This window comes from Acanthisitta chloris, unplaced genomic scaffold (genome assembly GCF_000695815.1).
Source record: "Acanthisitta chloris isolate BGI_N310 unplaced genomic scaffold, ASM69581v1 scaffold1575, whole genome shotgun sequence".
In the NCBI taxonomy this organism is placed as follows: domain Eukaryota; kingdom Metazoa; phylum Chordata; class Aves; order Passeriformes; family Acanthisittidae; genus Acanthisitta; species Acanthisitta chloris.
Window position 1 is genome coordinate 5767 of NW_008674071.1, and position 22407 is coordinate 28173.

The 22407-nt window shown below is 41.0% G+C and overlaps 1 protein-coding gene across 2 annotated transcripts in view; it reads right to left on the reverse strand.

Annotated features, from left to right (window-relative positions):
* Window positions 1-18401: 18401 nt before the first annotated feature.
* The window catches only part of LPIN1 (lipin 1), a 34822-nt gene continuing 30816 nt past the window's right edge, over window positions 18402-22407 (reverse strand). For both annotated transcript variants that reach the window (XM_009075165.1, XM_009075164.1), the window contains 3 exons: window positions 21220-21334; window positions 19421-19524; window positions 18402-18570 (listed from right to left, as the gene is read on the reverse strand). In XM_009075165.1, the coding sequence (XP_009073413.1) occupies window positions 18411-18570; window positions 19421-19524; window positions 21220-21334 (379 nt within the window). In that variant the 3' untranslated portion in view covers window positions 18402-18410. The remainder of the gene's footprint in view (window positions 18571-19420; window positions 19525-21219; window positions 21335-22407) is intronic.

The following is a 22407-nucleotide window of genomic DNA, read 5'->3' on the forward strand; positions in this document are numbered from 1 at the left end:
CCGGGCTGGGGGATGATGCACCATCCCTTTGAAAGCAATTTAGGATCTAAAAAAACCCCCCAAAACAGTGTTCGAAACTCATATTAAAACCAGCTGCTGCCTCAATTAGGCACAGGCGCCTGAGTGCCTGAGAGGGATGGGGGATGCTGGGATGGGATGGAGCTGGGGGAGACCTCCCCAAAATGCCACATTGCTGGAGCTGGCTGGCAGACACCGCTGCGCTGTGCATCAGCACAGCACAGACACTGACGGACAGACAGAAAAGGGATAAAAAGTGTTATTATGGAATCATAGATTGGTTTGTGTTGGAAGCGAGATTAAAGATCATTTAGTTCCAACTCCACCTACCACTAGACCAGGATGCTCAGGGCCCCATTCAACTTGGCCTTGAACATTTCCAAGAAGGGGCATCCACAACTCCTCTGGGCAACTTGTTCTGGTGCTCCAGCACCCTCATAGTGAAGGCTTTCCTCCTAATATCTAATCTAAAACTGCCCTCTTTCAGTTTAAAGCCATTCCTTCATGTCCTGTCACTACAGGTCCTGGTAACAAGTCCCTCTACAGCTTTCCTGTAAGCTCCCTTTAGGTACTGGAAGGTGCTATAAGGTCACTCCAGAGCCATCTCTTCTCCAGGCTGAAAAAAACCCAACTCTCTTGGCCTATCTTCATAGAAGAGGTGTTCCAGCCATCATTTTTGTGGCCTGCTCTGGACTTGCTCCAACATGTCCTGTCACTACAGGTCCTGGTAACAAGTCCCTCTACAGCTTTCCTGTAAGCTCCCTTTAGGTACTGGAAGGTGCTATAAGGTCACTCCAGAGCCATCTCTTCTCCAGGCTGAAAAAAACCCAACTCTCTTGGCCTATCTTCATAGAAGAGGTGTTCCAGCCATCATTTTTGTGGCCTGCTCTGGACTTGCTCCAACAAGTCCATGTTGGACTTATATTGAGGGCCCCAGAGCTGGATGTAGTACTCCAGGTGGGGTCTCACAAGAGTTGACTAGAGGGGCAGAATTCCCTACCTTGGCCTGCTGGCCACGCTGCTTTTGATGCAGCCCAGGATCTGGTTGCCTTTCTGGGCTGTAAGCAGTCACTGCCAGGTCATGTATGTCATCTACCTGGACTTATGCAAGACACTAAAAAGAGAACAAAGCACATTTCTTACCTTCACTAGGCTTTCCTGTATTTTCCCGGGATGAAGACACATCTGGGTGCATTATGGCCCAGGGGCGGATCAATTCAATCCACCACCTTAAGGTTTGCTGCCATGCATTATGGCCCAGGGGAGGATCAAGTCAATCCACCACCTTAAGGTTTGCTGCCCTTGCTGTTGTTATGGTACTTGGAGTGCTGGCAGCAGTAAGCTGGTATCTCCTGAATCCACCAGAACCTGATGATAATTATTTCTTCCTAGAAAATTTCAGAGCAAGATACACTTTATGTGCATTTTATAAAGGATATTTTTTTTAAAAAGCTTACATACTGGATACAGGCATATCTGTCAACTTACAATGAAATTTGAAAGATTAATTAGAGGCATTAGGACACCATTTCCCATTGACATGTCCACTAGGGTCTTTAGGCTACTTTGGCTATACAAAGCTTTATTTCTGCTTTCAAAGCTGTAGAGTGCTGTGTTCTCGCTTTGTGGAGATTCTCAGGAGTCACCTGAGAAAAAAATCCAGTCCCCAGAAGCCCATGGACATGTTCTGCTGCCCACTCATGTCACATATCAGCAAAGGGGGAAACCCAGAGCTACAACATCCTGAAGGGCCGTGGGGCGAAGGCAGTGAGGGGAGGATGAGCACCCAGCCAAGTCACCAGCTTGGCAAGCAGCCACATCACCAGTTTTCACATGGATGGAAAAGGCTGCTAAAGCACAGGGAAGGGACAGGTAGGGCAACTGAAATTTCACTGAATCTTTACTGTAGCAAAACCCTTAGTGTGCCCCCAACATGGCTCTAAACCATAAAGACACAAGCAGCACTGTACATACCGCTGAGAGATACAGGCACTTGTGTAAAACTGGTAGCCAAGTAAATATGAAAACTCTGTGAGTCAGTCTACACCAAGAATTTCAGCTCTCAGAGCTGTGTCTGCTAGCAAAATTCAGAAACACTAACAAAATCACTCTGGTAGCAGAAGAGGAACAAGATGGGATGTGGTTGGGGTGGCAGCTATTTCCCCTGCAGCTGCTGTGGACCTCGCTGCCCTGGGTGCTGCCGCTGGAGCTGTAGCAGCATACTGTTCACAGACACCATGCTGCCAGTGCAGACTTTGCTTCCTTACCAGCAGAAGATGTGGCCTTGGAGGTTTAGAGATCGCATTGAGCCATGCTTAGTGCAGATGACAGTGTCTCATTCTTCAGAAATGCTTCCAGGGCCCTGTTCACTTCCTTGTAAGTGGACAAACCTTATTCTCTGGTGATAAGCCAGGCAACAGATAGCTGGTTTGGTTATGCCTCCAGCATAATCTCTCAGACTCCATTGCCCTACCTTTTCTATCCAGACTGGACAATAATTCAGTACAATGTACCTTTGCCTAAGTCAGAGTCAATTTTATTCTCCCCTGTGCAACGCTGCTGTCCAAACTCTTGGATTCATTAAAGAAAATAAATTATCTGCTGCATTTTACACCTGCAAAACTCTTAAGTCCCAAGACCATTGATGTCTGACATACACATCTTGCTATTCTGCTCTTATTAAAATAGGCATTGCATATCTAAGTCCCAAGACCATTGATGTCTGGCATACACATCTTGCTATTTTGCTCTTATTAAAATAGGCATTGCATATTTTAGCTGAAGGACAATGCCATTAGTACCAAGAACAGATGTGTCTGGGCATCTGGCTATGTCTAGAAGCATAAGCTGCTCACCCTTCGATGAAGGGTGGCTGGGCAGACAGAAGGTTTCCCAAACCCTCCTTTTCTATTATGTTTCCTGCAACCCTTCCAGCACGTCACATTGTGTAAAAGGAGGAGAAGGAGTGATGGAGGAGCACGTGGTGTTAGGCTGCCTTCAGCATTGTGGTATCTGTCTCACTGAGGACTTCAACTGCCAGGGCTGGTAAGTCAGAGAATGAAGGACAGCAGAAAAAAACCAAAACCAAACACGGTATGATTCTTGGGGGTGTCCTGTGCAGAGACAGGAGTTGGACTTCAATGATCCCTGTGTGTCCTTTCCAACTTAGGATATTCTATGATTCTACAATTCTATGCTGCCACGACAGATGGTGCAGCCTGAGCTATACGATGGGCCTGGCTGCTCTTGGCCAGACCTTGTGCCTCAGAGGATCTGGCACAGGTGGGAGAGGAGTGGAGCTTGCTCAACAAGAGGAACTGATGTGGGTAGTGAGGTCCTGGAGATCCTGGCCACAGCTTGGATTGCACACTGGGAGACTCCCATGTGTCTTGCTGGATTTCAATAAAGTAGCCTGGAGTAGGTTCATCTGAACAAGGAGAAATAAAATAAACTGCCACAATAAAAGCTACAAGAAGCTGCTGATCCCACTGTGCCTTCTGCTGAGCCAGTGGGTCACTTGGTTGAGGCCATGGAGAGAACACTCTTAGCTGATGTGAAGACAGAGACTGCGAAGGTAAGGAGCCAGTACAGGAGTGAGAGTAGGATTATGATCCAGGTTCAGAGAGGTAAGGTGTGAGAAAACAGTTGGAGGAAATAATATTTGCTACAATTCTTTCATGAAAGGATATCAAGATAAACTTACTCTTCTGTCCTTGCCTGGAGCTAAATTTTCAGGGCCATCCAGGTGATGAAATGATCAGGCAGGCAGAAATTAAGGATTTGCAGCACCTCTGTGTAGCACTGTCACTGTAAAGCTGGGTGCTCAGTGATGTCCAGTATGCTTTAGCTAAGTATTTGGGTTTCTCACTTCAAAACCAAACATGCTGCTTCATTTCTCACAGTCCAGCTGCAGCCCTGTCTCCCACCACTGCCGTGGGCTGCAGTCATAAGGCTGTTCCCATGCCCCTCACTAACTTGCTTCTTGGCATCCAGTTCTGGGAACAGCCATCCATGTGCCCTGTGTGTCTGGGAGCATGTGATCCTGGGCAAGTCCCTTATACCCTGCATGCCGTGGATCAGACTTGCTGGGAAATGTTCCCAGGGATTTCCTCAGTAATTGCCCAGTGATCTCTTAGTGTGTTTATTGGAAAACAGGGAGACAATCAAAGCAAACCTGTAGGGAAGCATAAAAAGATCAGATCTAATCTAAGCTGTGGGTAACAGCCTGGCCAGACAGAGTAAAAGCTTCCAGTTACAATTCCTTTAAGAGACTCACTTCCTCCTATTCTGTGCCTGATGCAATAGCTGATTTTTATGAGATAATCAGTCAGTTCTCCAGTTATTTCAGGGAAGGCTTCCCCTCCCAGTGAGCAACAAAAAGCTAAGTGCACCTGGTGTCAGATGGCGTAATTTAACTGGCAGTAGTTTGCTCCAGTGAATATCAAAGACAGATCTGACTGTATCTGAAAAAGCAATGTTGGTGAAAGGTAATATCTGCCCACTACATAACTGTGGGTTATGTGGGTTTCTGCAGCACAGCACCGAAATCCTATGAAATAAAGAGTATTATCATCTTGTGTGGGACATTCATCCCCAGGTATCCCAAGTCTCTTGTGCTTGCTACAACCTGTGAGTCATTCCTCCCTCTGCAAACAATACAGAATTGCAAAGCAAAGACTGAACTCCCTCAACCACTTCATTGATTTATGCTGAAGATCTAGAGAACTGAAACAACGCTCCTTAAAACCAAGGTTATGGCTATTACAGCTTATCAGAAAAGCAGGGCTACCACACTGTGGAAAGGAAACGAACACAGTGTTTTCTTTATCATAAACTCAAAGCATATTGCATTCAGTAATTGCCAATTTCTTTCTTCTAATTCCACACATATTGGAACATGAAAAATTTGGCATGGAGAGGCTTTTAAGAAGGAAATTGCATCTTAATTTTTTTAATATATTTCCATAACTTCTAAGCTTTTCAAGAGTTCCTGGTACATTAGAGGTTCTCAGTCCTGAGAGCTGAATTTAAACAACCATAAAAGGACTTAAATTTCAGATGGTGGGTGCTCAGCCATTCTGAAATTCAGGCATTATTGCAACGTTTCCAGTTAGGCACCCAAAGTCATTAGTCACTTCTGAAAACCTTGGCATAGAGTAAAAAAGAAAATCTCCAACTGAGCTAACATCCTTCATGTACAGCCTCGTAAAACAAAAACTAGAAAAAATGTCTTAAAGCCCATGAGTGAGTCAATCTCATTCATTGTGACTGTGGTAAGCTGTAAATTATTTTTATTTAATAATAGCTAATACCTGGCTTTTATACAGCTGCTTTTTTTTTTTTAAGTGGGCTATAAATGTATTCTAATCTTTAAATGCAGCATAGTGGAGTCATTAGCACAAGAATTTAGTCAGTGTAGACAGATCATCATAACAAAAGAATCCAGCTAAACAAAACATACACCAAAGTATTTACTCCTTAGAAGACAATGGGATATTTTTTGCAGGCAAAAATTCCAATGCCTTTCTCACATATTATCCTAGACAACATATTTCTCAGTCAGATCAAAGACAGTTGTGTTAATATTTCTTTCTCTGGTTTCTTTTGATTTCTCCTATCAAGCCAAAGGGAAGGAGGTTGTATTGCAGATACCACCATCAGGTTTTCTATCCTGTCCTTCAGAGCAGAAAGGCAGGAGATTTCACCATGGTAGCACAGAGCCTCCCAGGACTGCTTGCAGACAGTTGCTTGGACAAAAGTCCAAGGCTGTACCCTAATATGCCTGGCCCATATGCCGCAGGAACTGACTCAACAGTCAAGGAGACAAAATCATCCTCAGTACTGCCCTCAGCCTGGGGTATTTAAATATCCCAGGGTACTTACTGGGGTACCAGTAATTTGACTGCAGGAGCACAATCATTCAGGATGTGACAGCATCATGTTCCTACTGGCCAGGCTTGTTTTACCATGCTTTACCATGTTTTACCCGCTGTCGGCTGAGCTAACCCCAGCCTGCATAGACCTGACCAAGCAGAGTTGCTGCTTGGCCAATGAGTCTTGCTCTTTCAAACTCATAAATTTCAACCTTGCACAGTCAGCAAGCTACAGCACTGGGCATTGACCAGAAGTGGCAGTGGTTTCTCAAGATCCCATGTTGATCCAGCACAGAAGGTCTGTGCCAGACGCATCACACTGCAGCTTAAATAAGCCCCAAACTGAGCCTAAGATGGGCTGAGCTCTACTTCTCTCACCACAACATTTTTGCCGTCTGTGGCCAAGTTTCCTGAATGCTCTTACATGGACTGAAAGTATGTGTGACACTAGGCTAAAGCTGCACATGAAGCCAGTCACCTGGCTCCTATATGAGGGACTTATAAATGTTACTTTATAGGTATTTTTGCAAAGTGATGCTACACTGTGTTTCTGCACTAACTCAGTGCATTGTTATTCGTAGCTAAAACTGGTGGCCGGAGTGGGCAGGCTGAGGGCTCATTTAGGTGGGGCAGCTCCGGCAGTTTTCAAGTGGTTAGTAAATAAAGGAAGCCCTTGTGAAATCTTTGCAGTCAGCCTTGGGGCCACGAGCAGCTGTTGTTTGGTTCCTGCCACAACCCCACAGCACAGCCTCCTGACAACAGAGAACTAGATGAGCAATAGGTGGGATCAGACCCAACACAGCCCTGTCTCACATCCGTCTGAAATAGAAACAAGTCCTGACACTGGCACGCGAGACAAGCAGCTTGTAAGGAAGGGAAGGATAAAACACCTAGGAAGAGAACACAATTTGAAATGCAAAAAGGATGGAGAGGTGGATGCAAAAGAAGAGAGAAATATGTAATAGGTACTTAGCCACCCAAAACACAAGAGCAAATGCCCTGGATAGATGCAGTCAATACATTTTTGTGGATATTTTTACTTTCCAGCCCAATCTTAGAATTCTGTAGTTATGTGTTAGTTTTATACATTCATTTAACAGTCAAAACAGCCCTCTGTTTCATTTTTACCTAGTTTTAGAAGTTAGAATTTAATTTGGTTTGCAAATAAGATTGCCTTTTAAAGTGAAATGATTCCAGATTTAAAAAAACCAAATCAACACCTGACAAATTGTTACATATGAACTTCAAAAAGCATTTTCAAGAGGCAAAGACTACAATATATTTCTAGTGCCCATCATTAAAAGAAATATTACTTTTTCATCTCTAAGTGCAAAATATGAAATAGTACAATAGTATATACGACAAAATATTTCACAAAAAAAAGGAATATAAACATTATTATTTTACTCCTGAAAATAGGCAGTGGTTTTATTCAATTTATGTGCTTACACCTCTTGAATTTAATAAGTGTTTTCTTACCACTGCAGAAGGTCGTGTATGTGGTTACTAATACATAACAATCAGTTTCACAGGTAAATCTGTAGGAAGATGATTTGACCTGACATCTGAAATTTTACATATTTTTTAAATATGAATTGCAATCAAAGCATTATTTTCAGGAATGGTTATTGCTGTTATCTGCAGCATTCCCTACCTAATGCACTCTCTTCAAAGGCAATGTTTAGAATTTTGCATTAACCAAAATTCTACTTCCATGTTTGTCACTGGGACATTTTGGAAATGTTATCCCTGGGTCAACACTCATCTTGTTGCATTTTAATGAACAGTATGAGCCTTTCTGATTTGCATAATAGCCGATGGTTTCAAATCCTGCCAGAGCTAGCACCGTATTATCCCCTTCCATGAGTACCTGGGTAGCAGTGACCTGGACACCTCACTGTTGCCATTATTCAGTGGATGTCATAAGTTCTCAAAGCTTCTGAAAACCAGCCTGCATTTAATAGGTAGCTAAAAATACATAGGCACAGGCTTGCTAATGAGCCAGAGCCCTTTAGCCTCCCTCCCTGCCTACATGCTGGTGCCACCAGATATTTCATTTTCTCCTCAGCAATAGGAGCTTGGAAGTGCTCTGATATAGAAGTGCATCACTGTCACTTAGCAACCTTTGCTGTGATCCCTAAACGAAGTGTTTTATCAAGGAATTCATGTAAGTTTGGCATTTATAACCAAATCAAAGGCTTTTCCCTCTGTCACCAGATAATTAAAGTATCACAATTAAAGTTTTAAATAAACCTGTGAGGGCTGTTTCTCACTGATAAAAATAGAAATTAGGAAAAACTGATCTAAGTTTCTGCTGCCAGTTACTGCGATTGCATTTGCCTAGTTTTTAACCTCTTGCCTGCTTGTTGTGAAAGGACATTGCTGAGTTGGGGTGCTTACTTGGACATTGCCCCTTGCCAGAGCCTCATCAAGTCTTCACTATACTTAGAGTTCAGTATAGTAAGAACAACCGGGAAACAATCACTGGGAGATGTGATTGTTTCCTGACATTTATAGAAGTGTAACTATTAGGTTAGATGAATTTCAGCATTATGGTTTATTATTCTTTTTAATGTAAATAATAAAGTATTGTCAAGAATATATGAGAAAATTTGAAGCAGCATAACCACATCAGAAACTCCTTCAGATTTAATATACATACGGGCAGTGCAGCAATTCTTTTGCATATGTTGAGCCAGTGAGTATTTAAAAATACAGCCCAGTAGCCCTGAATGGCTGAAAACAGCTGTAAGTGCATGCTCATCTGCTGAGCAGATTGTGGGTGACAGTGATCACTCTGCACCTCTTGTCACTCTCCCCCAGCAACCAGCCCACCCTTGGCTGCCTCTCCTTTGGCTGATGGAGACAGTTCAGAGTGGGGAGGGAAACTAAGGCTGGGATGCATGTGACTGGAGATGCCTTGTACTGTGGCTTTGGCAGCAAGGAGGGCCTTGAGGGAACCATAGCAACTGGTTATACAAACCAGGACATTGGCGCTCAAGTCCATCAGCAAGGATCAGGATGCAGCTGGGACTGAAAGCCAGGAGCTGGCAAAGCCAGCTGTGAGGGTACCAGTCCAGTTCAGCCCTCCTCAAAGGAGGAGAACCCCATCCCTGGCTGAGAACTGTCCCCTGAACAGCCCTGGGAGGCATGGAGCAGGAGACACAGGTGTGTCTCTTGGAGTGATTTTTTTTTCCCACAAGAGAGCACTAAAAAAAGGAAATGAGAAGCGGCCTCTCTCATGGCTGAGATTCACTCTGGAGGGCTGTTTCTTGCCTGCTGCTCTCCTCCTATGTTGCAACACAGGAAATTTGCTTCTGCTAACACCTGGTGTTGTTTCAAACAGCCAGATGGTCCTAACCTCAGTCTCCGGTAATTGATGGCCTACTTGTCTAACCCTGTAACTATCTCTCACTTTAGACACAGATGCTGCATCTCTCTAAATACAGTTCCACATTAAAACATCCTACCTTCCTGTTTCACGTATCAATCAATGCAGCATTTCTTACAGAAACCAGCAATGGCCTGTATAAACCAGGAGACAGTGGGTGTAAGCAAGCAGAGATAAAATTATGCAGGCTTAAATTACAAACTGGATGTGCGGTTGAAGGATTTAGACTAGCATTGCAAAATTAGCTGGGACATAACCAGCAAGCAAACAGACATCATGCAGTGACCTCAGGAGTAGTTCTTAGCCCACAAAAGCCAGGATGCACTGCTGTATACTGCTCTATGTTACAATGTCTAAAGCTCATTTGGTGTTTCTATGCCCCAACCTAATTCTCTGCCTATTTCTAGGAAATCCAAATAGCCTTATACTTGCAATATCATTTTTTCTGGCTTCTTCTGGTAGGTGGGCCTCTTCTTCTAGGTGGGCTGTACTTGTAGGTGGTGTCTTACTGCAGAGATCATGACAAATCGTCCTAAAGGCTACCGCAGAACCAGAAGGCATTACCCTTCATGAGTTTGAAGGCTAGAAGCTTTTACTTGAAAAATTAGGACCTGCCTTGAGCTCCTTGCTTGCTCTCAATCCTTGTTCTGAACAGATCAAAGGCTGCAACAGCACCTGAGACCTTGACAACAAACTCAGGAAATGGAAGCTGATGTTACTGAGGTTACCAAGACATTTTGTTTCCTGATGTTAAATGGAGACAGGCCAGCAAGGATAAAACTTGACTGTCAGGTGTTCAGAAGATAAGTCACTGGTAGTGGTTCAAGTATCTTTCTTGCATGACCCTCAGTTTCATATCACAGCATCACATAGGCATTAATGCCTTGTTTGCAGGGCATGCCTGGAACAGAGGAACTGCTGTCTTCCCTGCCTTCTGCATGGAGACCTGAGGCACAAAACACAATGAAGGATTCACCTCAGTCAACACAAGATTTCTATGCCACAGCACAAACTGGATCCAGTTCCTAATCTGGGACTAGGATTTTTCTTCCCTATCAGTCCCACTATTTTGAGCAGATGGTTTTGATATTGCATTTCTTTACATGTGGTATGTTACTATTCATGGTCTCATTTGAATGTGGTTATGTCCATGCTCTCAAGTTCACTGATAGACACCAGCCATGGCACTTTATAAGGTCTGCCCACAATTATATGATGATTAGTCTAAGAATAGAGGTCAGGTATAGAATTGAGATGGTCATAGTAAAACTGATGTTGCAGTTTCATGGGACATAGGCAAAAGCATAATGTCCTGCTTCCCTCTGAGCCCATTTAACTCACTAATGCAGAGCAAAACTATCCCAGGAGTACAGTGAGGGAGTAGGATTGAGAATCAGGAGGAACAACACAGGAAACAGAGAGAGTGACTTTTTCCCTTAGGCAGTAAAAGAAAACAGTAGATCAGCTACCTATGAAACCACAGCCTTGCTTTACAAGAATTTACTAGGTCGAAAGAAATGGAAGTGATTCCATGCCAATGATATGTGCAGAGGAGCAGTCCAGAGCAAGGGGAGAAACGAGCTTTGCAGAGAGGTGCAGTACCTGTGTGGGCTCTCAGGTTATGCAGAGAGTGCACTAGAAAGCAACATGGGTGTGAACAGCTGAACTTCTCCCTAAGCCACTATAACTCCATACAAGGTTACTAACACAAAAGAAACAACCCTCCCCAAAAACATTCCAACCCATCATACTTTGAGAAATAAAGATATTTCTCATATTATTTCCATTCACACATATGTGGATCAGAAACTAAGTCTGCAATACTGGGGAATGCATTTTTAAATATCAGGATCCCTTCAGGAGAAGAGTATGATAATATTGGGCTTTCCTCTTTCTTTCCTCTCAATATATTCCCAATAAAGCTGCTTCGGTTTCTGAGATTCATAATTTTTCCTTCCAATTGTTGTCTCTGCCAGCTTGAACTCAACAGTTGAGAGGTATAAGTGGAAGGTCACATTTTTTACATGATCTGTTGAATTTCTGCTTTCCCAATGTGCTTGTTTGCTCTCAGGTATGATTTTCTGTATATCCCCATCTACACTTCACCTCTAAAAAGTTGTGTTAGCAGAGTGTTTAGATTTCTCTGGCCTTTGTGCAGAACTGCAGCCTCCCTAACACAGGTTAATATTGCACAGGCTTGCACCAGACAGGTGAAAGCAGTTCAGGACCAGATAGTGTCTCCTCTTGAGACTGAACTGAACTACAGATGAACTGAAGAACCTCCTCAAGCCATAGGAAGAGCCTAACTCATTCCAAAGCCTCTGGAAGGAGAGGTCCCAATATCTCATTACCCATCCAGCTGGGACATGCATGGGGAAAGGAGCTACAGCCTGGACACAACCCCAGCCCTGGCTCTTCCCAGATATGGCACAGACACATTGGCAAAGTGTCAGGGCATGAGCCCCAGCTCTGGCATGCAGCTACCTATCTGATATGCTGGCACCAAGGTTCCTGGCATGACCTCAGCCAGGACAGCCAGCATTCATCCAAACAAGGGCAGGGCACAGCCTGAGGGGCAGCAGAGGTTAGTGATCACCCTCTGTGGCAGGCAGGCAGCTGGACACTCGCCAAGTAAAGCCATTGGTGAGGGCACCTAAAAACAATCCCTGCCCATCACCGGGCAGGAATTTATCGGCACAGACATAGCCGATAAATATATATATAACATAACCCAAAATATAAATAGCTGAATCTAGCAACTGAACCCAAAATATAAATAGCTGAATCTAGCAATGGGGAATGGAAACTGTCCTGGTCATTGGTTTTGATGTATTTATGGCTGCTTTTAACGTAAATCTAAGTTTTCAGTGCTAACGGTCCACGCCTGCTGAGGATTCTCTCCTTCCACCACCATATTTTTGGTAAAAGCCAGAAACCAATACATCTACATCTCCTATTTCTTTGCCTCCAGTATCCTAAAGGGATGAGAGAGATTGTGAATTGGACAGAAATCTGTAGTGCTCGCTATTCACACTTCAGATTGCAATTGTAGCTGTGCACATCTGAGTAGCCATCCAGATGCTAATGAAGCTGCTTCTGTGTCAGTAAGATCAGAGAGAGGCCTCCACTGTTTAATTATTAGATATTTATTGGCTATAAATCAAAGGGCTAACATATTAAGATATCAGGAAAAGTGTCTTTTATTTTTTTGCCTGTGTTTACAGCAATGTTCTAAGATAAAACTGTTATTTTAAAACATGACCTATTTTCACTTTGCACTAGTGTATTTAACTGTCCTGAAAAGAAGGATGTTTATACAATTTTGCAAAGAAACATGAACTGTTCAACTCCATTTACATTTCTTTGTTCCAAAATGTATTCCTCTTGTTGAGATTCCAGCAGACAAGGAAAGCAGACACAGCGGTTACTTTCCAATGTGAAACTTAAAACCACAATCTCCCGCTCAGAACACACAGAATGAGTCACAGGAAGGGGCCACTTGCTTGCAAAACTCATTAAAAGCAAGGCAAGGCAAAATGGATTTCCTGTATCAATAAATAGATTGCTGGCAGTAGGCAGAACACCTGACAGTGCTGGAGGCTAAAAACCAGTCCAAGGGTAACCATTAGAAGAGCCAGATCAATTCTTCATCTTGGAAACTGTATCTCCCCAGTACATAGTTTTCTTGGAATTAGTTGGCTTAATCCAGCAAAGTGCTTAAGAATATGCATAAGTTTCAGCTCAGGGAGGGAAGAGTTAAACACCTGCTTAAATAGGCTGAAAACTGATGATGTCTGTATTTATTCACTGAAGCAAGCTGTATTAAAAGGATGCACGCATGGTACCACAGAGGTGTATATACTGCAGGTGAAAGCTTTGTTGCCCAAGTTCATGAAATAATAAAGAAGCCCTAGTCCCTACATAAGCTTAAAATTTAGCTGTAATTGCAACTTTGTTTTGCTGTTAGCAGTACCCCCTGGACACTTGAGCATAGATTTCCTTTCATTCAATGCTATTCTCTTCTGTTTGGCAAATGAAGCCAAAATGGCCTTCTCACCTCTTCTGTGCAGTGCAGACACATAGGATTTGAGACAAAATATTACTGCTTAAGGGGCAAAAGGCAGAGCTCAGTTCCTGACCTGGTACTGCCACCCAGGGTCAGCAAAAGGGTAGGAATAAGAAAGTGCTTTTAGTCTCCTTGCTCTGTTTTTGTTCCCTTTCTCTAGTTCCTCCTAGAAGAACACTCACTTATCATTTTACCTTGATTTTTCTCCCTCACATCCCAATGGCTGGAAAGGTCTTGATGTAGATCTGTTCCCAGAGCATCCAGCAGCTGTAATTCCTTGTCACTCCAGCTGGATGTTCCTTAGAGCCAGTCTCTCAGCTCACATTTACAACTAGCTTTTTACTTGTGGATCTCCAACATGCTACATAACAGAACAAGGGGCTGTGTTTTACTGCAAGCTAAGGAGTGAAGACTACCTAAGGCTGTGGCACTGTGAGTATATTCCCTTCACCACCATATTTTGCTGGACTTTTAGAATTAAAAAACCTCAACAAACAAAAACCCAAAACAAACAAAAAAACCACCAAAACCAAAACCCACCAAGAACAACGTTCAGACTTCACTTTTTTATGCATTTATGGAAGAGCTGAAGAGCACTAGCTCTTAGCACCAACCATCTTAGCACCATCATCTTTCAATGAACTATCCTGAGGTACTTGGTGGCATATGAAATGCATATTGAATTAAGACTAACTATTTATAAGGAAAAAAAATGTAGTATTCTGGAAATAGCCCCTACCTTCCCCATGGCATCAAAAAAAAAAAAACAAAACTGACAACTTTATGTTCATTGCTCCTCAGGAGGCTTCCTCCCTCAGACTGTTTTATCTCTAGTGTTAATGGGATATTCCAGAAGCAATGAGTATGTCCTTATAAAGTTTTGTTCGCTCATGCGAAAGCACCATTTCTCTGACTTTTAATTAAAAGGGCACCTTCATTTCAAAGCCTGTCTCCAGAGCTCCAGGGTAAATGTTTATACAAGCCAGAGACATACAGAAAATAGAGAAGACTGAAGAAGCAGTGACTGCAGGCTGCCCAAATACGGCTGCTCTTGTATTTTTAACAGAGAACTTGAGATGCCGCAGAGGCTTATCAACTCCAAACATCTTTGTTTTCATACCAGCACGCACAAGCCTGGCAGTATCACTATGCTGCAGTTAGTTTGCTCAGCAAACCTGGCAGTGGAAGCAAAAGGCAGTGCTGTGCTCTCAGGGACAGGAGGAAAAAAGGGTATTGGCTTCTCCCCAGCCACATGGCCAATGTGAAAGAAAATAAAAAAGCCAAAAAACCCCAGGCTATCTGGTCTCATTGTCATGAATGACAGCACTCCCATTCGAAACAAATGACTAGTTTTTACATAGGTCACACTAGGAATAAGACAAAAGGAAGATTCAAAAAAATCGTGGGGTGAGGTAGGATTCCTGACTGCTCCAATTTGCTCCAGTTCCCGTCTGGTTGCTCTTGGCTCCAAGGTGCTGTTTCCATATGCCAGAACAGCCAGAGCCCAGATCCGGGGTAAAACACTGTAGTCAAACAGCAAAAATAATGCAACTTACACTGGATAGCCCCAGTAAGGAACAGGCAATGGAGACTGGAGCTACAAAAGCCACTCTTAACAAAGCGTCAAGAGTTTCAAAAAAACCCCCCTGCCATAATCAAAGGATATAGAAAAATAGAAAAGTCAGGAAAAATTTATATTTGCCTTTATTACAATATAAATATCTACCCTTGCTGCATCCAGCAGACCAAAATGAAGTGTTAACATGATTTTCATCATTGCAGTAGCACATACATATACAGAGCAAATACTGTATATAAATAGCCTTAGAAATAATAATAATAATCCATATCTACAGATAAAAAATATCCAATATCCTCTTTCTCCTCCCTCCCCAAATTACAGCAGTAACATTTTATTTTCAACATAACTAATGCCACAAATATGGTATTCTTTCCCTTCCATGACACAGCTGGAGTGGTGTGGTCATCAGCTTCAAGAAAATAAACATTAGTCACTCCTCACTGCTGCATATTGTAGTTTCTGTGTACTGTATGAATAGAATATACTGTGATTTAATGTCTGCTTACTTATGTTAGCATATTCTTTCTGTAACAAAAACCAGCATTACACTGAAAACAAGGTTTAATGTTTTTCTTTCACAGAAAGAGTAGGAATTTGGTAAACCATCCCTTTTTCTTCCACATGAATTAACAAAACAGTTGAAATATTATGCTAAAATTAATCAGCTACCAAATTAAAATGTCTTAGACTGGTGATGTTTTTAGCAGGTCAAAACCTTGATTTTCCTAAGTGTCCTTTTCGTGAGCAAATTTGATAAACGTTATAGAGACACACATCCCTGACACTGTTCAGCTATATTTCAACTTTGGGATACAAAGCATGTCAGAAGTAAGGCGTTTAACATCACAGAATCACAGAAATGTTGGTCAGAAGGGACCCCTGGAGGTCATGCAGTCCAACTTCAGCCTCGAAGCAGATGATTGCCAACACTAGATCAAGTCAGCCATAACCATGTATAACCAAGTTTGAAAAACTCTGGGACAGAGATGCTGGAGCATCTCAGGCTTGCCTGTATCAGCACTGCACTACAGCTACAATCTGATGGAATTAAAACAGCCACTTGTTCACCCTATCCTTTAGCTTGAAATACTAATGGCAACAACCCTGGATTACCCTAAATATAACAAGTCTAAATGTATTTATTTTTTAAATTAAAAATAAATATATCACAGGCTTTGATTGTGGAGAACTTTCAGGCACCATCTTTTCTGGTGGGAGTTGCTGTGTGTGGTACCTTAGGAAAATAGATCTTAACTACTGTTAAGGATAAAAACCACAAAATTGACTGAAGAGAAGGGTTGGTTTGGTTTTATTTTGCATAATAAATGGATTTAAATAGGCCTTTACTAAAACTGAATTTAAACAGGATGCAGCTAGTACATTTATCCATTTATTCAACCATTAATGACAAATATTAATAGATACTTAAAGTGTGGCTATATTTTGAGATGCAACCATCTCAGTTTGGCAACCTGCAACCCCCACTGATTGTCTTTCAGAAAATCTGTCCCACATTTCTTCAGTCTTTAAGTAAAAAGATATTTGCATTTTCTTAAAACTTTGAAGAGAGCACAGTCAGTCTGGGTTGTTAAACATATATTTCTTCCTCTGTGTCCAATCCTGGTATCTCCAAAGCAGACATACACCTTACCTGAAGCAGCCATGTTCATGTGAAAGGAAGACAGAGGGTTCATCACTGCCCACTGCAGCCGAGTGAAGGATTGCACTTATATTCATTACCGTCAAAGGCACAGAGAAATACTAAATTGGCCGACTGGCATCCCAGATAAAGTCTGCTGTACTAAACGTTAGAAACCCTCTACTACAGTTACCATCCTATCTACATTGCTATCACTCTTGACATGCAAAACTAGAATTTGTTGTACAGAAAAAAAATGTCATACAGAGCAACCATTCCCAAACCTTCAGGTGCTAACCAACCATAATCACATCTTAGAATTTCTCCTGGACCACTCTGCCTTCTTGTTATTAAAACTCTTTACTGAAAACACTACAAAGGAGGTGCAAAGCATGTACCATAACCTCACAGATCACAGGCTGGCAGAGACCACAGCTTGTGAACCACTGGTTTAGCCATACTGAAATACAACATATCTGTAGAATCCCATGATGCCATTTTCAGTGTTTCAGAGAACAATTCGACTTTTAAATATATTTTAAAAGGGGGAAAAAAAAAGGTTTCTTTCCTAACTACAAGCAGATTTGAGAATTATTTGGCATACGGGCACTTGAAGTCCACATTTTAAGTACCACATTGTGTAAAGACAGATCATCTGGAAAATGTTATCAACTGATCTACAGTATTGCTTTTAGCACGCATAGTTAAGTCTTAAGGCTGTCAAAATCAGGTAGCCAGAACAGTTTCTACAGCTTGTGTCTGGATAAATAAGGGGAAAAATGAAAGAGGAGAGTTTGTTACCTTAAAGGAGAGTAAATTGCACTAAAAGTATCCATTCTTTATGATACAAAACAAAGCAAGATGATCCATATAGTAAAAACCTGAGATGCATCATTCACCAGCATCAAAATTCACATTTTAGCTAAAATAATATGCCAAATAAAACTATTCTATTTTGATAAAATCTTCAGTGTTCTTGGCTCAGTAACAATCTTGAACTTCAGCACATTCTGTGCATAAGATGTCTTTACTGAGAATCATCAACTTCAGTAAGATGGGCACTGTGCACAGTAGCCTGTATCTTCCACTTGCACATTTACCTTGATCCAAAAAACTACTCTTGAAGCATGATACTTCTCAAATTGAGAAAGACTGACAGAATCTGGCCATACTATACTTTCTATTTAGATTACACATAATTTAGTTCCTCAGGAAAGTGCTACCATGTCAAAACAGGATGGAATAAATCAACACAGCTCAATTGACTTTGACAGCTATACTGATTTACATCAGCTGAGGATCTAGACCAGTAATTAACTCTTAAACAGTTATTGGTCAAGCAAGGCAAAAGAGGAAGAATCATTTACTCCTCCAGAGAGAAGAATTTTGCTATATGGATTGCAATCCCTGTCTGTGTCACCAGACACTGCCAGGAAAGGTGAGCACCTTCAGCTCCTTTCCTTGCAAGGGATTATAATGACACAAAAGGTGGCTTCAGTGATGCAGAAAAGACACAGAACCACTTTAAAGCCTTTTGGCATGTTTAACTGCAGCTCCAATGTCATGTCACTTTTATCTGACCTTATATAATGAAAGTGAATAGCACAATTTGAGGAGCTAGGTGAAGACCCTGAAATGCAATTCCTCTTCCTAGCAAGACTCCTCTTGTCTGGAAATGTGACTAAGTATGAAAAAGCATTTCTAAGTTTGCTCACAGCAAAAGAATGCAATGCTCACAACATCACAGATTCCAGCTGAACTGTCAACAGAAAAGTCAAGTGGTATCCTTTTAATACAAGCCAACTCATTCTTTCAGCTGAGGCCAACAGTTTGAGGTGCAGTTAAGATGAGGCTGGATGTACATCCTGAGTTTCAAACGGTGGCAGAGGTTCTCTCCAGTAGGTGAACTGACTGTAGGTGTCAGAACAAGGGAAGTCTGAAGAATGGCTTCTTTTCAGCAAAGGAAAAATGTGATCTACCACTTCACAGAGTCTGACATAGCTGGAAAATAAACAAATAAAAACAATGCTGAACTTTTTCAGATCATCTTATTTTGAAATTTTCTAACTCCCCAACCACTAAGGCATGACTACTCTTAGAAGCAGATAAGGTGGAAAAGTCACCTTCCTCAAAGGAATAAAACTAAACTTGTTTCTGGTGCCCAGCTTCCAGAAAGGATTCACAGTTTGGATAAGAAATTAATTCTAATCCATTAATTCTAACAAACGATACTTACCTAGTAATAAACAGAGGCCATTTTACACACCTGCAAAGATATTCAAGCCCCATATTCTGCTTCTCCATTTCTGTCCAGCTTGGTTCAAGCAGCTCCCTGCTCAACTGATTATTCATATTTTATATACATATGGCTCCCCTTCAACTAATGACACTGTTAACATTACTAAAGGCCATTTCCATTCAGTTTTGGGTGTTACTAGTACCTAAGAATCTTGGTGGAAACACTCAGCCCTCTCTCCAGATTTTGTTTTCTGGCTCTTCTAGATATGAGCTCCAGGAAAAGGAAATTTTGAAAAGGCCATGAAAAGGCAGATGGCTTCAGCAAACTAGCAAGTCTTGGTTTTATGCAGACTAAATCACACACTTACAATTCCTTTTTATGATTAAAGTAGATGGAATATATTATATTAAACACCAAAAAAAGTCTTTTTGTCAGTTTAACTGAAGGAGAGCAGAATGTCTGTACTTTATTGTCTTTTTTTTATGTTTCATTTGAAGTATTCTAAGGAATATTTCATTACGAAAATCAAATGAATCTTTGGGCAACTTGAGTCATAAATTAGCACAGAGAATTAATTCATTCCATAAGGTTTCAGAAATAAGAATTACTTACGATGAGATGTTTGTCTTTGCATGCTCTTGTATAAGTTCTCCTTTGGGGTTAACTGTAAATATCCTGTTTAAAGAAACCCCCACCTGTTTGTATGAATAAACATCCTAAAAAGAAAAGAAGAAAAATTTTCATTCTGTCTTTGCACAATAGCATTTATTCTTGCGGGAATATATTACACAGAAGGACATACTTATACAGTATTGGTACTAAATTTACCTAGTAACTGTGTACCTGAAATTCTCCATTATGTTACAGATGAGGTCAATCTAATGAAATGTTCATGGAATAGACAATTTGCTGTATCTTACAACAGTGTACAGAAGTTAAAATATAACTGACACATAAAACAGGAATTATTTTTTAAGGACAAGGTCACAAAAGGAAGCCATAACAACTGTGTCTACATTAAAACCCCTGGAAACATCTCTTATCTCCTGAGTTTGGATTTGTGCCATACCCATATATTGGCTCCATGTCAGAGCAAGGGGAAAAGATGGGAAAGCAAGAAACACATGCCAAAATAGCAGCAGTGAGCCCCAGCAGGTAATGCAGATACAACCATGGGAAGTACAGTTAGAAGTAAAAATTAAGAATATCTCCTAAGAACTTCAAATTGTTAAGGAAAGCAATGAATAAGTTTTGATTTGTTCTGAAGAAAAGCTTGACAATACCCAAGATCAAAATAACTCCCAGAAGATCAGAGCAAAAACAATCTTCTATTTTGCTAATATAAATCATGCTGAGGTGGTGAAAGACTGGAATGTTAATGAAGTTCTCTCCATAGCAAAGACTGTTCCCAAAAAGTTAAGTAACTGAACAAAAGTGACCAGCAGTCACTTCAAGACCTGTAACATCCATGAGTAGGGAAATTTTGCTGAGTTTGTTCTGGGAAAAAAAAAAGCCAAACCAAACAAGTGAGCAGAAAATTGAGAAAACAATGATCCTGATCTTCAGAAAGGCAGTGGCACATCACACACCTGAAGCCTGAACTCTGGCAGCAATCAGAGGAGTGAGTTACTAGTAATTGCTTTAGAAATATTAACACTGCTTTACTTGAAACTTTATTGAAATATGCATGAAAATAATGATCCTGTTTTATTTCCCTGAGGTTCAAAAAAAAAAAGAAAAGGAACTAGAGGTAGATATCATCCATAATACAACATCACAAAAGTGTTCAAAAAGTTATTTCAGAATCATATGTTTAAAGGTAGCTTGATAATGGAAGTTAAGCTGTGTATGGTATAAGAATTTTATATTGGACAGTGAGGACCTCATGTTGCCTCTGACATAATGCTTTTAACAAAGGGATAATCACATGCCAGAGTCCACACCTCAGCCCTAGCCCCTGTTTGCTCCACTAAATGCATATAAGTATTCTTTGGCCTAGGGCAGGAGCCATCCATAGCCCAAATATACAGCCTTCAAACAAGTGATGGAGATTGAGTGTACTTAGAGATTAAAGTGTAAGTCCCATCAATATTAATCTGAAATATTTTGTCTGTCCACAGGTATCTCACAGACACTATCGGTGTGGACTGAACTGAGATCAATGCCTTCACATAAGCTTAACTGCTAACTTACACATATAAAACATAGTTACTTTGCTGCTCTTCCATATCTGTTTGCATCCTATATTGTGGTATTTTTGAGGAAGAATCTTTATTTTTGCCTTTGTACAGGGCCTAATAAAATTATTCTTAATTCCCATTTTAAGTTTCTAGGTTCCAATGCAACAGAAGCATGAAATAACAGCAACCTTTCTGTTCTCTGCAAGAGAAATAAATTCAGCTATTACTTACAGCAGGTCTGTTTCCAAAAGCAGCATAAAAGGGTTCTGTGTTAGGATAAAATAAATTTTTGATGTCAGTCAAACACTGAACTTTAAATTTTTCTGGCTTCTTTTCTATGACCTCCCTGAAATGATAAAAAATGGAAGCTGAATAAGTACACACAAAATATAACACAAACCATTTTATTTTCTTTATTCAACATTATCACCTAGCTGGATACCTCTTCAGAGCAACCACTCTCCTCCAATAAATCTTCATTTGGAAGTCACAGTGCCCATGAAGACAAAATAGCATTCCCAAGCTTACACAATGGGCACAGTAAATAAGTCCACTGAAACAAGGGAACTTCTACTGAAACCTAAGCTACAAAGATGGCTACTGAGCAAGGATAGTTGATTACAAGGAGTAGCTCCTAAATCAAGCCTTACTTACTTACACTGTCATCAAGTAAACTGCCTCCTGAGAACTGCAAAATGATTCAGAGATTATATTAACCCTCACTGTGTATAGTGCCTTTTATCTATTTTATTTCTGAAAGGACTGCAATCACCATATGTGCTTAAAGCACCTTAGCCTGTTAAGATACTTGTACAGTCAGGGTCCTCCATCACTGCTAATTAGCAAAAGTTAAGGAATAAATTAATCTTATATTTCTCTTCAGTTGCTCCTTACAGAATACAGAATTCATTAATGAACAGAGGAGTTATCTCATCTCTGGGCAAAAACCCTTGCACAACAGCTTCTCTTGGCAAGAAGACTAAACAGGTGGCAGAGTCTGGAGTTCCCATAACATAGAAGATGCCAGCATGACACAAAAGTGCTTAAGAAGCTCCGAATCCCAGATCCTAGCATCAACACATATGTCAAATAAGATGTGAATAGTACAGAAGCTTCATAGGAGTAAAACAGCCCTTTGGAACAGCAGATCCATGTATAAATCAAACTTCGAGAATGTGAAAAAGATGAATAAAACCACCTCTCCTCACATACACCCGATCTCAAACCTACAATAATTAAATCTATGGCTAACAGTGAAGACATTTATTGCCCACACACCACAGCAATTACGATAATGTACACTGTAAGACAGGCATTCTTTATACAAGATACCAACAAGAGTATCACTTTAAATGTATTTCTAGATCTGAAGAGCATGAGATAACAGTAACTACCCTTCCACTGCATTTATTATTTAAT